The 13,038-nt window shown below is 41.6% G+C and overlaps 1 protein-coding gene across 1 annotated transcript in view; it reads right to left on the bottom strand.

Annotated features, from left to right (window-relative positions):
* Positions 1-803: 803 nt before the first annotated feature.
* The window catches only part of LOC143416701 (scavenger receptor cysteine-rich type 1 protein M130-like), a 37,230-nt gene continuing 24,995 nt past the window's right edge, over positions 804-13,038 (bottom strand). Inside the window, exons 9-15 of the mRNA XM_076882181.1 lie at positions 9,505-9,816; positions 3,211-3,525; positions 2,752-3,075; positions 2,369-2,680; positions 1,867-2,178; positions 1,459-1,732; positions 804-855 (exon numbers count right to left, since the gene is read on the bottom strand). Coding sequence (XP_076738296.1) covers positions 804-855; positions 1,459-1,732; positions 1,867-2,178; positions 2,369-2,680; positions 2,752-3,075; positions 3,211-3,525; positions 9,505-9,816 — 1,901 coding nt within the window. The remainder of the gene's footprint in view (positions 856-1,458; positions 1,733-1,866; positions 2,179-2,368; positions 2,681-2,751; positions 3,076-3,210; positions 3,526-9,504; positions 9,817-13,038) is intronic.

A 13,038-nucleotide genomic window follows, 5' to 3' on the forward strand; every position in this document is an offset into this window, starting at 1 on the left:
TGAAGTCTTTCCTGTGTGCCTTCTGGGTAATGAGGAGCCTTTATAGGCCATCAATTAGGACTAAAGCAGCTGATATCAATTAGTACTGATAGGGGACAGGATTTCTCTATCAATACTGACAGATTTCAGGTGATCTCCTGGCTTTCTATGTCATTTTGCCCCTTGTTATCTCCATGTATTCAATACTTATTCCCTGTGTCATTTCACTTTATTTATTGTGGTTTAACTTGTATACTTATATGTTCTGATTTGTTTGTATGACGTCAATATTTGGCTTGATGGCAACATCTGGTGGAAATGTTGTGTCAATGGTCCACTTGGAAATCCCCTTACTGATAAAAATGCTGATGTGTCAAATACTTATTTTCCCCGCTGTAACTGTAGTAAAGTCTGTGTCAAAGCTGATTGTATTATTTCTCTTTCTCTGTGGATAGAGGTGCATTATAGACAAAATGATTTTCCCAATGAGATATATGATGAAGCAATGAAATAGTTATAATTACCATTTTTAACATTCTGTGGATGATCCAAAATTTTTCTCACCTGAACAGATGACAGTAGCGCTCTGACCACGTTCACATTTTTTTATTCCAAATCCACTGTGTTTACACTCAGTTAGAGAACTTTCATTTCCTGAACAGGTCACATTATCAAGCCAAATCTGTCCAGTTCCTGGACCAAACTGAGCCGATTGAGGAGTCTTTACTGCCGTCCCACAGTTCAGCTCTCTGCAAACCACCGCGGCATCATTTAAGTCCCAGCCGTCAACACAGACTGTTCCCCAGATGTTATTGTAGTAAACTTCAACTCTGCCAGAACATCGAGTCGATCCAGACCCAGTTAATCTGACTGGACCTGTGAGGCAAAAAGATATGAAGAGTATTTTGAAATATTCCTTAAAGTAAAAAAGAGAAAAATTTCATGTATGATGCACAAGAACAGACTGGCTTGCCCTGTATTGAATATCTAAAATTTCTCACCTGAACAGATAACACCTGCGTCATTGCCATGTCCATAGATGTATGTTCCCCATCCACTGTTTTGACACTCAGTCAGAGAGCTTTCACTTCCTGAACAGGCAACATTATAAAGCCAAATCTGTCCAGTTCCTGCACCAAAGTAAGAAAACCGAGGAGCCTGTAGTGCCGGTCCACAGTTTAACTGTCTACAAACTACCTCAGCATCATTTAAGTCCCAGTTAAAATCAAAGACTGTTCCCCAGATGTTATTGTGATAGATTTCAACTCTGCCAGAGCATCGAGTTGATCCAGATCCAACTAATCTGATCGGACCTATGAGACATAAGATTTGATCAATATTGGAATTTGTTCCTGATAAATAAATATTGATTTTTTTTTATTGTATGAGACACAAGGACAGATTACATTTCAATGTGTTTATTATCTAAATGTTATCTCACCTGAACAGATCACACCAGCATCTTTATCATGTCCACACTTTTTTGATAGAAATGCACTGTGCTGACACTCAGTTAGAGAATTTTCATTTCCTGAACAGGTCACATTGTCAAACCAAATCTGTCCAGTTCCTGCACCAAAGTGAGCTGATCGAGGAGCCTGAAGTGCCGGTCCACAGTTTAACTGCCTGCAAAGCACCGCAGCATCGTTTAAGTCCCAGTAATCATCACAGACTGTTCCCCAGCTGTTATTGTGATAGATTTCAACTCTTCCGGAGCATGGAGTCGATCCAGATCCAACTAATCTGATTGGACCTGTCAGGAAAAATAATGAAGAATATTCTGAGATTGTTAATATTATTCTTCCTCACATTAACAAAAGTATTTCAGACACAACATCCAAGAACAAAGTGATCTTCAGTCTCTTGAGTATCTGGAAGTTATCTCACCTGAACAAATGACACCAGCAGTCTGATAATATCCACAGGTGTATGTTCCAAATCCAAGATGTTGACACTGAGTTAGAGAACTTTCATTTCCTGAACAGGTCACATTATCAAGCCAAATCTGTCCACCTACTGCCCCAAAGTAAGCTGATCGAGGAGCCTGCAGTGCCGTCCCACAGTTTAACTCTCTGCACACCACCTCTGCATCATTTAAGTCCCAGCCGTTGTCACAGACTGTTCCCCAGGTGTTGCCATAATAGAATTCAACTCTTCCAGAGCATCGAGTCGATCCAGACCCAACTAACCGGACTGGACCTGCCAGGCAATAGAAGTTATTTATATTTCAATTCCTCTTTGCACTAGAAAAACCCCAACACTTTTATAAATTTATAAAGCACTTTTAAAAACAACAGCAGGGCTGAACAGATGCTGTGAAAACATTTAATGTATGACAGACTAGACCAGGCTGACCAACAATGACATGAGTATCTAAAATGTTTCTCACCTGAACAGATGACACCAGCATCTTGTTGATGTCCACAGTAGTTTGTTCCAAATCCACTGTGTTGACACTCAATTAAAGAACTTTCATACCATGAACAGCCCATGTTATCAAGCCAAATTTGTCCAGTTCCTGCACCAAAGTAAGCTGATCGAGGAGCCTGTAGTGCTGTCCCACAGTTTAACTGTCTGCAAACCACGTGAGCATCATTTACATCCCAGCCATTATCACAGACTGTTCCCCAGCTGTTATTGTGATAAACTTCAACTCTACCAGAACATCGAGTTGATCCAGATCCAACTACTCTAACTGTACCTATCAGGCAAAGAAGTTGAAAAAGTATTTCATATATGACACACAATACCAGACTAATCTGCAATGGCTACAATTTTTCTCACCTGAACAGATCACACCCGCATCCTGACCATGTCCACAGCTGTTTGATCCAAATCCACTGTGTTGGCACTCAGTCAGAGAACTTTCATTTCCTGAACAGGTCACATTATCAAGCCAAATCTGTCCAGTTCCTGCACCAAAGCGAGCTGATCGAGGAGCCTGCAGTGCTGTCCCACAGTTTAACTGTCTGCAAACAACCTGAGAATCATTTAAGTCCCAGTTATCATCACAGACTGTTCCCCAGGTGTTACTTTGATAAATTTCAACTCTGCCAGAGCATCGAGTCGATCCAGACCCGGCTAATCTGATCAGACCTATTTGGCAAAAATGAAAAAAATAATAAATAAATCTTTAAAATGTTGGTTAAATTACATAAAAATAAAGATTTTGTAGATGATACAAAGGAACAGACAGACTTTCATTTTCTTTAGTTTATAAATTTTTTGCACCTGAACAGAAGACACCAGCATCTTGTTGATGTCCACAGTAGTTTGTTCCAAATCCACTGTGTTGACACTCTGTTAAAGAATTTTCATTTCCTGAACAGGCCATATACGAAAACCAAACCTGTCCAGTTCCTGCACCAAAGTAAGCTGATGGAAGAGCCTGTAGTGCTGTCCCACAGTTTAACTGTCTGCAAACCACGTGAGCATCATTTACATCCCAGCCATTATCACAGACTGTTCCCCAGATGTTATTGTAATAAACTTCAACTCTGCCAGAACATCGAGTCGATCCAGATCCAGTTAATCTGATGGGAACACCTGAAAACAAAACAGGGAACATTCATTGTAAATGGTATTATGTTTAATTTTCACGACTAGTTAACTATGTTCAACATATATTCTAAAAAGTCTTAGCGTGCCATCACAAATCCCATTTTTCTATTGCCCATCTATCATCATTATTAACCCTGTTTTCTTCTCGTAGTAATTCCTAATGCTGTTTGGATGCAAATGGCTCTCCTACATGCATATAAACTGAGCACGAGGAGCATGTGGTTCTCTCCTTCTTGCTTTCTCCCTCACCACCATAAACTTTGCTACTAGTTTTCAGTTGCTTCTAGCAGATATGTTTAATTATTACTAATCAAATAATCATTCTTATAAACAAGAATCTTCCCTGCTCTTTTTCCATTGTTGAAGGAAAAGAGCAGATAAAATTGAAGGAAATTTGAAATTGCTGACTAAGGATGAAGGTATATTTGGTAAGAGTCATGTTGCTGTGATGACACTCGGTTGCATCAAACTGATATTGAATCAGTGTGCAGTTTTACTAAAACAATGATGGACTCTGTAGTTTTCTCTCGTCCTTTGCCCTATCAGCCAGATGTGACATGTAAGCCATATGTTCTTCTTAAACTGCTGACTGACTCAGGGTTGTCCACAGAATTATGTGGGATTCTTGGGTAATATAAACAATTCTGGGGAAATCCTGGTCCTGTTCAAAAAACTGGCATCCATCCCACTTTAGATGTAGGAATTTATTAAACACACGAAAACATCATGAAGGAGAGTTACAGTCCTATTCCACCAGGGACACCCACCCCGACACGACACATGGCCAAACAGTTTCAAGGTTCCAAAAATACTATGAAAAATACTTTTTCTTCGTAATTTTGTTAAGTTTTGTTCAGAAATTACACAAAATTCCGTCTCACGTTAAGTGTGATAGAAACAGCTTACACTGACATCCATCTTGATAAAAGATGAGTGTTATGAAGCCGTGTTTACATTTATTTGCACTACTTTCCACTCTGGATGTCTTATGTTAAGCTTTAAGTATAAAAGGGTCCATTCTACAACCTGTTTGTTTGTGTATTTTTAAGTTGTTTAATATAAACATTATTTTGTGCTGATATTCCACTTTTTTCAGAACTAAAGAGTTTTTATAATCTGCATAATTTTTTTGGCATACAAGTATAATAGAATAGCTTTAGTGTTGAGTTTTTTTTATATTTTAGTATGAACTTGTACAAAATGCAGCAAGAAAACATTTTTTAAAAATTCCTATTGGTATCGAATATCCAAATTTATGATATCAATATTGGACATAAAAAGTATCATTCTGCGGAGGTAAGCATCAACGACACAGAGCTCTCAGTTCTCACTCCTTCTTTATTCGTCTCCAACATCAACTGCACAGATCGCGCCACAAAACACAGGAACACACTTCTTCAACACTGGGTGTGAGTGGAGCCCTCTAGTGGTCCTCCCCCCCCCCCCCCCCGAATACCCAGCAGAACTAGTCCAGGACCCTGGGCTTAAGCAAACGACCGGAACGGGTGAACCGGGGGGTGTGTGGAACTGACAGAGGGCAACCCAGCCCGGGAGCGAGGCTGGCACTGGCGGTCAGAAAAAGCTGCAGATGACTCGGACTCCGTTGATTGTGGGTCGCTCCTGGCGGAAGAAACAGAATCCATCAGCCCGGTGGCAGGTGGGCGACCGCAGCGAGGGGCCTGGGCCGGGACCACCTGATCCTCTTGCATAACATGTGCAGGCTTAAGTCTGTCAACAGAGACAACCTCCTGGCGACCACCAAAGTCCAAAATGAAATGTTTGTTGCCTGGTTTAAGAACCCTGTATGGCCCGTCATATGGTGGACGCAGCGGAGTCCTATGGGCATCGTGCCTGATGAAAACAAAACGAGCAGAGTCCAACGAACTCGGGACAAAAGTGTCAGGCAGGCAGTGGTGCACAGGACCAGGAACAGGAAATGAGACTCTTGGGGGGCGAAAAGGCAACAAAGAGGTATCGAAACATGGGGGAGGGCTCTCAGGTAAGAATTCCCCGGGGACCCGGAGGGGCTGGCCGAGGACCAGTTCAGCCGGGGAAACCCCGAGGTCTTCTTTAACCGTGCTACGCAATCCCAGCAAAACCCACGGAAGACGGTCGACCCAGTCGCCACCTGTTAAGGAAGCCCGGAGCGCGGCCTTAAGTGACCGGTGAAACCGTTCGCACATCCCGTTAGCTTGCGGGTGGTATGCTGTGGTGCGGTGGACCTTGACCCCCAGGCCGTCAGCCATAGCAGACCAAAGCTCAGAAACAAACTGGGGGCCCCTGTCCGAGGTAATGTCAGCAGGGGGGCCGAAACGTGGAACCCATGTTGACAAAAATGCTCACTCTGAAATGGCCGCCAACTGGCGCTGCTGGCATGCGCTCCATGGGTCAGAGATATTGGACATCGCAAACGTCAAAGGTTTGTGGTCAACGTACGCAGTAAAATTGCGACCCTCGAGGAAAAAACGAAAATGTCGTGTCGCGAGGTGCAGGGCCAGCAACTCCCTGTAAAAAACACTGTATTTGCGTTCAGCATCCCGGAGCGTACGACTGAAAAAGGCAAGTGGTTGCCAGAGACCTGGAACCCGCTGTTCCAACACCCCACCCACTGCCACGTCGGACGCGTCGGTGGTCAACGCAATCTCCGCCGACGGAAGCGGGTGTGCCAGCAGGACGGTGTCAGCCAGCGCAGACATGGCTGCGGAAAACGCATGGACGTGTTCCGGCAGCCAGTCAACCGGATCTTTGGCTGTTTTACCTTTTAAGGCAGCATAGAGTGGCTGTAGCAGGTGGGCAGCTCTGGGGAGAAAGCGGTTGCAAAAATTTATCATCCCCAAGAACTCCTGCAACGCTTTAACCGACGTGGGACGTGGAAAAGCCGAAACGGCCTGGACTCTGTCGGGCAACGGAACCACACCTTCAGGGGGTAATGACAGCGGTTTTAGGAACGCACAGGAACTTGGTGATACCCCCGCACCAAGTCAATTTTAGAAAAAATCAACGTTCCGGCGAGATTGGCAGAAAAATCGTGAATGTGGGGGATGGGGTAACGGTCATTCTCCGTGGCATTATTTAAACGGCGGAAATCTCCGCATGGCCACCACCGACCGTCCGATTTGTCCACACCCGCGTCGTTGATGCTTACCTCCACATTGGGTGTGAGTAGAGCCCTTTAATGGTCCACCACAATACCATCTGTATTGTACAGTTGTGTACTGTATTTATTCTTATTGTATTCTAATTTTTGCCTCATAACTTTTGCACTGTCCACTTCCTGCTGTGACAAAACAAATTTCCCACGTGTGGGACTAATAAAGGTTATCTTATCTTATCTTATCTTATCTTATCTTATCTCTAATATAAAGTAGAGATGGGCCGATCCGATATTATGTATACTGACCTAAATTACTGGAGCGGCTATCGGAGAGAAATAAAAAGTGTAATCCGATCCATTAAATATCACGAAAGCACCTCACAAAACTTGCGACACGCCATAACTCGCCTCATAACCGTAGGATGTTGGAGCGGTATGCATCACGTGATAGAACGGCTGTGGCGTGCGAGACCTGTCGGTGGTCTGGTTGAGCATTTGGAGCTTAGCTACCAACCCGGCATTTCATCTCCGCCAAAGTTATCCCCGAGAGAAGTAAAGCAAGTGTGTAAGTCCATCTCTGAATGTTTGTAAAGCATTCCCACGTTAAGCTTAACAACCGATATATGGAGCGACTGCCTCTTCTCTCTCTCTCCCTCTCCTGCTGCTACTTCAATCATGAAACTGATCAATGATCAGCTGATCGGCTTTTCTGTTGCAAGTCCGTCTCTCTTCTTTGTTTTTGGCCCACTTCGCACCAGAAAGAGGAAACCAGCGGATAAACAACAGCAGCACGTTTAAGCTTAATAAGCTGTTGTTAGAATTTATTTAATATTACTTTCTACACCAGGATCTTTTTTTACGTAGCTGATGGCTGGTAACTGTGCAGGGGTAGATCTAGCAAAGTTTAGCCAGGGGGGCCGATAGGGCATTAACAGGGAAAAGGGGGCACAAAGACATACTTTCTTATTCTCATTTAAAATGTCTAGCTTTTATTAAATAACTATCTGACACCCAAAGTTTTAATTTGACGTAAAATGAATAGAAGTCCATTACTGTATATAGTAACTATTAAGTCTAATATACCCTAGTAAGCTATACTACTTTTTCCTTTGGGAAGATACCATCTGTGGAGTCTGCAGTTCTGTTAAAGAAAGATGTTTAATCTATTTAATATTTCTTGAAAAATAATTTATTTCTGTGCATTTTCTTTCACACTGGATCAAATTAAGGTTGATTACGTTGATTAAGCATCATGAGGTGGAGGGTGAGGGGTGGTTCCCTATTTTTTATTTATTTTTTGTTGCTAGGAGTTGGAACCCTATTAGTTAGGCTGCTTAATATTTACGCTAAGTACTCTATAAAATACCAGAATAGGGAGGATGGTGTAGGTTTAAGTTTATTAGATTGATCAGTATTTCTGAACTATGAAATATTTTTTTGCATACAGGTATAACAGAATAGCTTTAGTATTGTTGTTGTTTTTTTTTAATTGAGTATGAACCTATTCAAAATGTAGCAAGATATTTAAAAAAAACAGTTTTATTGATTAAAAAACACACTATATCGGATTCATATCGGTATCGGCAGATATCCAAATTTATGATACCGGTATCGACCATAAAAAAGTGGTATCGTGCCATCTCTAATATAAACTAGACCACAAATCTGTCAAAGTGAGATACAGCATGCCAATAATGCCAATAGAGGACAAGAAAGCTCACAGGCAGGCATTTAAAGTTGGAGAAGATTTCTGGGGGTCAGATTTCTGTCTTTCTCCCTTACATATTAAATTTTAGGGTCATAGTTTGTTTATTAATATACAGTGATTTTATTTAGCTATCCTTGTTGTTTGTTAATTATTTCCAGCGTTTAAGTGTTTTCTGTGCCTGCCTTGTGTTCCTGGTGTTGTGTCTAGTGTCAATATTTCAATGTGTCAATATTCGTGTTATTTCATGTTTTACTTTGACAGTCCCCTTTTCTGCTTTATGTGTGTGGTGTAGTGTAGTGTGTATAGAGATATATCTATATATAAATAATTTTAATTATAGTCTGTGCTTCCCTTTTGGTTTTATGTCGGATCGTCTGCGCCTTTGCTGGTCTTTCCCCTGTGTTTCCAGGTCTCAGGTTTTCCAGTTATGTTTCCTGTTTAGCTTTCCCAGTATAGGTTTTGTTAGTTAGTTTTCTAGTTGTCATTGCCTTTGTGTGTGTGTGTCTTTGTTTATTTGTGTTTTCTAAGATTTGTATAGCCCTAACAAAAGGCGAGCCTTTTGATATCATCATCGCCAGAGGTGACAATTAGTCAAGTTGGAAGTTACTGTCAGTCTCATTTTCTGATTGATTTCTGTTAGTTCAGTTTTGTTAATGTTGAGTGACTAAGCCTGAATCTGCTTCCCCATTGTATGGTTGGTTCCTGTTCATCGTCCTCTTTGGTCTCTTCAACTGCAACTGTGTTGAGGCGTCTTATATATTAGAATCCATTGAGCCATATATTTAGGAATTTTGAAGCAAACCAACACTCTTGACACAAGAATTGTGTTAACTACAAAAATAACTTAATAAACATCAACCAACCAAAAATAGAATTTCATCCTAACTCAGAAAGGCATAAGACTTCCAAACCTGAGTTTATGACAACTATATAACACCCAAAATACGAAAAATTAATCATGAAATAAAGTTTCCCCGTTTGCAGATAAAGATTTTACCATTGAAATCCTGCATTGAATGGTTACTGTGCAGCTTAATTTGATGGCTAACGCTTAATTTCAGTATGAAACACATCAACGAATGGACAAAAAATCTGTAAAGGGAAACTGTTGTATTTACAGTGTCTGACATGGTATAGATGATCGGAAAAAAAAAATTCTCACCTGAACAGATGGCACCAGCATCGTGATCATGTCCACATTTGTTTGATCCAAATCCATTGTGTTGACACTGAGCTAAAGATTCTTCATTTCCTGAACAGGTCACATTATCAAGCCAAATCTGTCCAGTTCCTGCACCAAACTGAGCGAATGGAGGAGCTCCTAGTGCCGTCCCACAGTTTAACTCTCTGCAAACCACCTGAGCATCGTTCAAGTCCCAGCTATCATCACAGACTGTTCCCCAGCTGTTATTGTGAAATATTTCAACTCTTCCAGAACATCGAGTCGATCCAGATCCAACTAATCTGATCAGATCTATCAGGCAAAGGATGTGAAGCAAATTTTTAATGTGTCTTAAATTAACAAAGAAAAATTATGGTAGTATATACCAGTTGAACGTTTTAAAACACCCCAATTTTTCCACTTGAATTTCATGCTTTTATTTCTTATTTACCCGATGCCTAAATTTGTATTTTGCCATGTTTTCTTATATTGTATTGTTGCTATATTTCTGTACTTTGGTAAGGTGACCTTGAGAGTCTTAAAGGGGCCTATAAATAAAATGTATTATTATTATTATTACTATTATTATTATTATTATTATTATTATTATTATTAGTGGTCATAGTAAGCAAGTCTTAGTTTCAACTGTGAAGAGAAGACTTTGCCTTGTTCTGATATCTTGGCAATTGTTTTCTTGCTTTAACTCATCTTGTCAAACCTGCAACTCAAAGAGGTTTGCCTAGGTCATGAAACGCCACCAATGGACTACTGAAGAGTGGAAGAAGGTATTATTGACAGAATAAAAATTTGAAATTTTCACTTCATCACACAGGATCTTTGTATGTTGTAAGTAGGTGAAAGGATGGTTCCACACTGTGTGGTAACAACTGTCAAACATTGACGAGGAAGTGTGATGGTCTGGGGCTGTTTAGCTGGATCCAGTGTCAGTGACTTGTAAAGAAAAGTGAGATGCACTCTGAACCAAAATGGCTTCCTCTGTCACAATTTGACTGTGCGGAGCAGGCAGGAAGGGACCCAAATGCAGACTCGTAAGCGGGATATGGACTCAAAACACAGCTTTAGTTGCTGAATGGAAAATAATACAACCCAAACTGGGAAATTAGAAGACCTAAACACACAGGGAGGCACACAGCTATGAGGGAGATGCTGACATAAATACACAGGAGGATAACGAGTGCAGTGAGAACACACAGGGAACACAGCTGACACAACATGACGTCACAGAGGAAGCACAACTAGAAACACCGAACATGGAAACACAAGAGCTTCACAATAAAACAGGAAACGCAGGAACATGATGCAGGAGTGGAGGAGAGGCAGACGAGAAGAGCAAGGGAACATGAGGGAGAGAGAGGAGAGATGACGACCCCTGGAAACAGAATGGAACACAGGAAGGGAAACAAGACGCAAGGGGTGTCACGGTTCTGGGTCCGTTGGACCCAGTATTTTGAGTTTATTATGTTTTGGTGTAATTTTGCATCAGGGATTGTTTTCTTGTTCTCTTGTTGTGTTAATGATGATGATGATTATGATGTTTATTATTAGAGTTTCATGTTTGTGTTTAGGATTTGTTCTTCGGTTGGGTCTGCTTAGTATATGTCTAGTTCCATGTGTCATTTTCTGTCTGTCTCTCAAATGTCAAGTCTGTGTCTTAGTGTGATGGTTTCTTGTTCCTGTTTTATTGTGAAGGTCTGCATCTTATGTTAGTGTGGGCAGCTTGGTTCCCCCCGTCTCGTTAACCCTGATCTCTCCCAGCTGTGTCTCCCTCCTGTTGCCCATTCGCTGATTACCACCCTGTGTATATTAGCCCTGTGTTTTCCTGTGCTCAGTGTCGCGTCGTACCCTCAGACCCTGCCTGTGTGTTCCTGCTTGGGTTCATGGTTTGGTTTGGGTTTTTGTTTCATGCCAGCAATAAAAGCTGTGGTTTTAGTTACATTTCGTCTCGGAGTCCTGCATTTGGATCCACATTTCCACCTGCCCGCACGCAGAGCCCTGACAAGGGGCTCATATAACATATATAAAAACAGACGGATAGAGACATAGAGGGCAACTAATAATTAAGAATATAAACAGGGAATAAAAGAAACTCACAATACAATAACTAAGACTATAAATGAACCTTAACATAAACCATAATACAAAATATTATTAGAATACAACAAAATAAAAAATGCTGGCTCAAAAGGACCCAGAACCTTTACAACTGCAGCATTCTGCAGCACCATGCAGTTCCCTCTGGTATGTGTCTAATTGGTAAGAGGTTCATCCTACGGCAATATAATGACCCAAAACTAAGTCCAAGCTATGCCAGAACTACCTCAGGAAAAAGAGAACAAAACCGTAAGCTTGAAAACATGGAACGGACAGCACAGTCTCCAGTCTTAATTAGCCCCATCACGGTGGTTTAGGATGAACTGGATAAAAGAGTGAAAGCAAAGCAATCATGCATTTATGGGAACTTCTGCAACAAATATGGGAAGAATTTTCTGAAGAATATTTTATTTCTATTGCAGATAGAATGGTGTGTTTAGCTGTTATATGTACCAAAGGTGCTTACTTCGATGTGTCAAAAGATTAGCCCTCTACTGCATGACTTTTTAATTTTGGGGGAAAAATATATTTCTCCCTTTTTTGGGGGAGCTTTAGGGTCCCTAATAATATATCAATCATAAAATTTGACACCCTGCCCCCCCCCCCAAACAGATATTGGCTTGTTGCTTCAAGGCAACACTGTGCAACAAGGGTAGTAAAATGCCAAGTAATTCTATAATAAGCTGTATTAGTACAACAAGGATGAACAAATAAATAAACAACAAACAAACAATGTAAACATTTCACAAAACAATAAAACACCAAAATACATCCAACATTTGACCCTAACCCCATGCACGTGCGCGCACACACACACACACACACACGCACACACACAGACACGTTGTGTTTCCATCACTTTTGGGGACATTACATTAACTTACATTAATTTCCTGGCGACTTATCCTGACTCTACCCATCACAAGTCCCTGCCTGAACCTTACCCTAACCCTGACTCTAGCCTTCACCCTAAAATTGAATGATTTACCTTGCCCACACAATGTGCTTACACATGGCCCACATACCGCAAAGAATGATGGCCCTTTGGTGGCCCAGACCTGGTTTGCCAGAGGTGGCCCACACATGGGCCAGCACAAGACCAGTTTCAGACACCCTGGTCGTCCTGTGCTGGCCCATGTGTGGATTACCTTTGGCAAACCTGATCTGGGCCACCAAAGGGCCGTTATTCATTGTGGTATGTGGGCCATCTGTAGGTGGTGTGCAGCCACGGGCGAGTTGTAGACACACTGCTGGCCCTGTGCTGGCCCAGAACGGTTCCAGCTCTAGCCCCAGATGTCAGCATAATGTGTACCTTAATCAAGCCATGCAATAACAACATGTGCCAGAACATGCAAAACAGTGCAAAAGTAACATGCCGAAACTCTGTTCAGACAGTGAATGGACTGATTTTTATGTAGCGCT

This window comes from Maylandia zebra, linkage group LG3 (assembly GCF_041146795.1).
Source record: "Maylandia zebra isolate NMK-2024a linkage group LG3, Mzebra_GT3a, whole genome shotgun sequence".
Classification (NCBI taxonomy): Eukaryota; Metazoa; Chordata; class Actinopteri; order Cichliformes; family Cichlidae; genus Maylandia; species Maylandia zebra.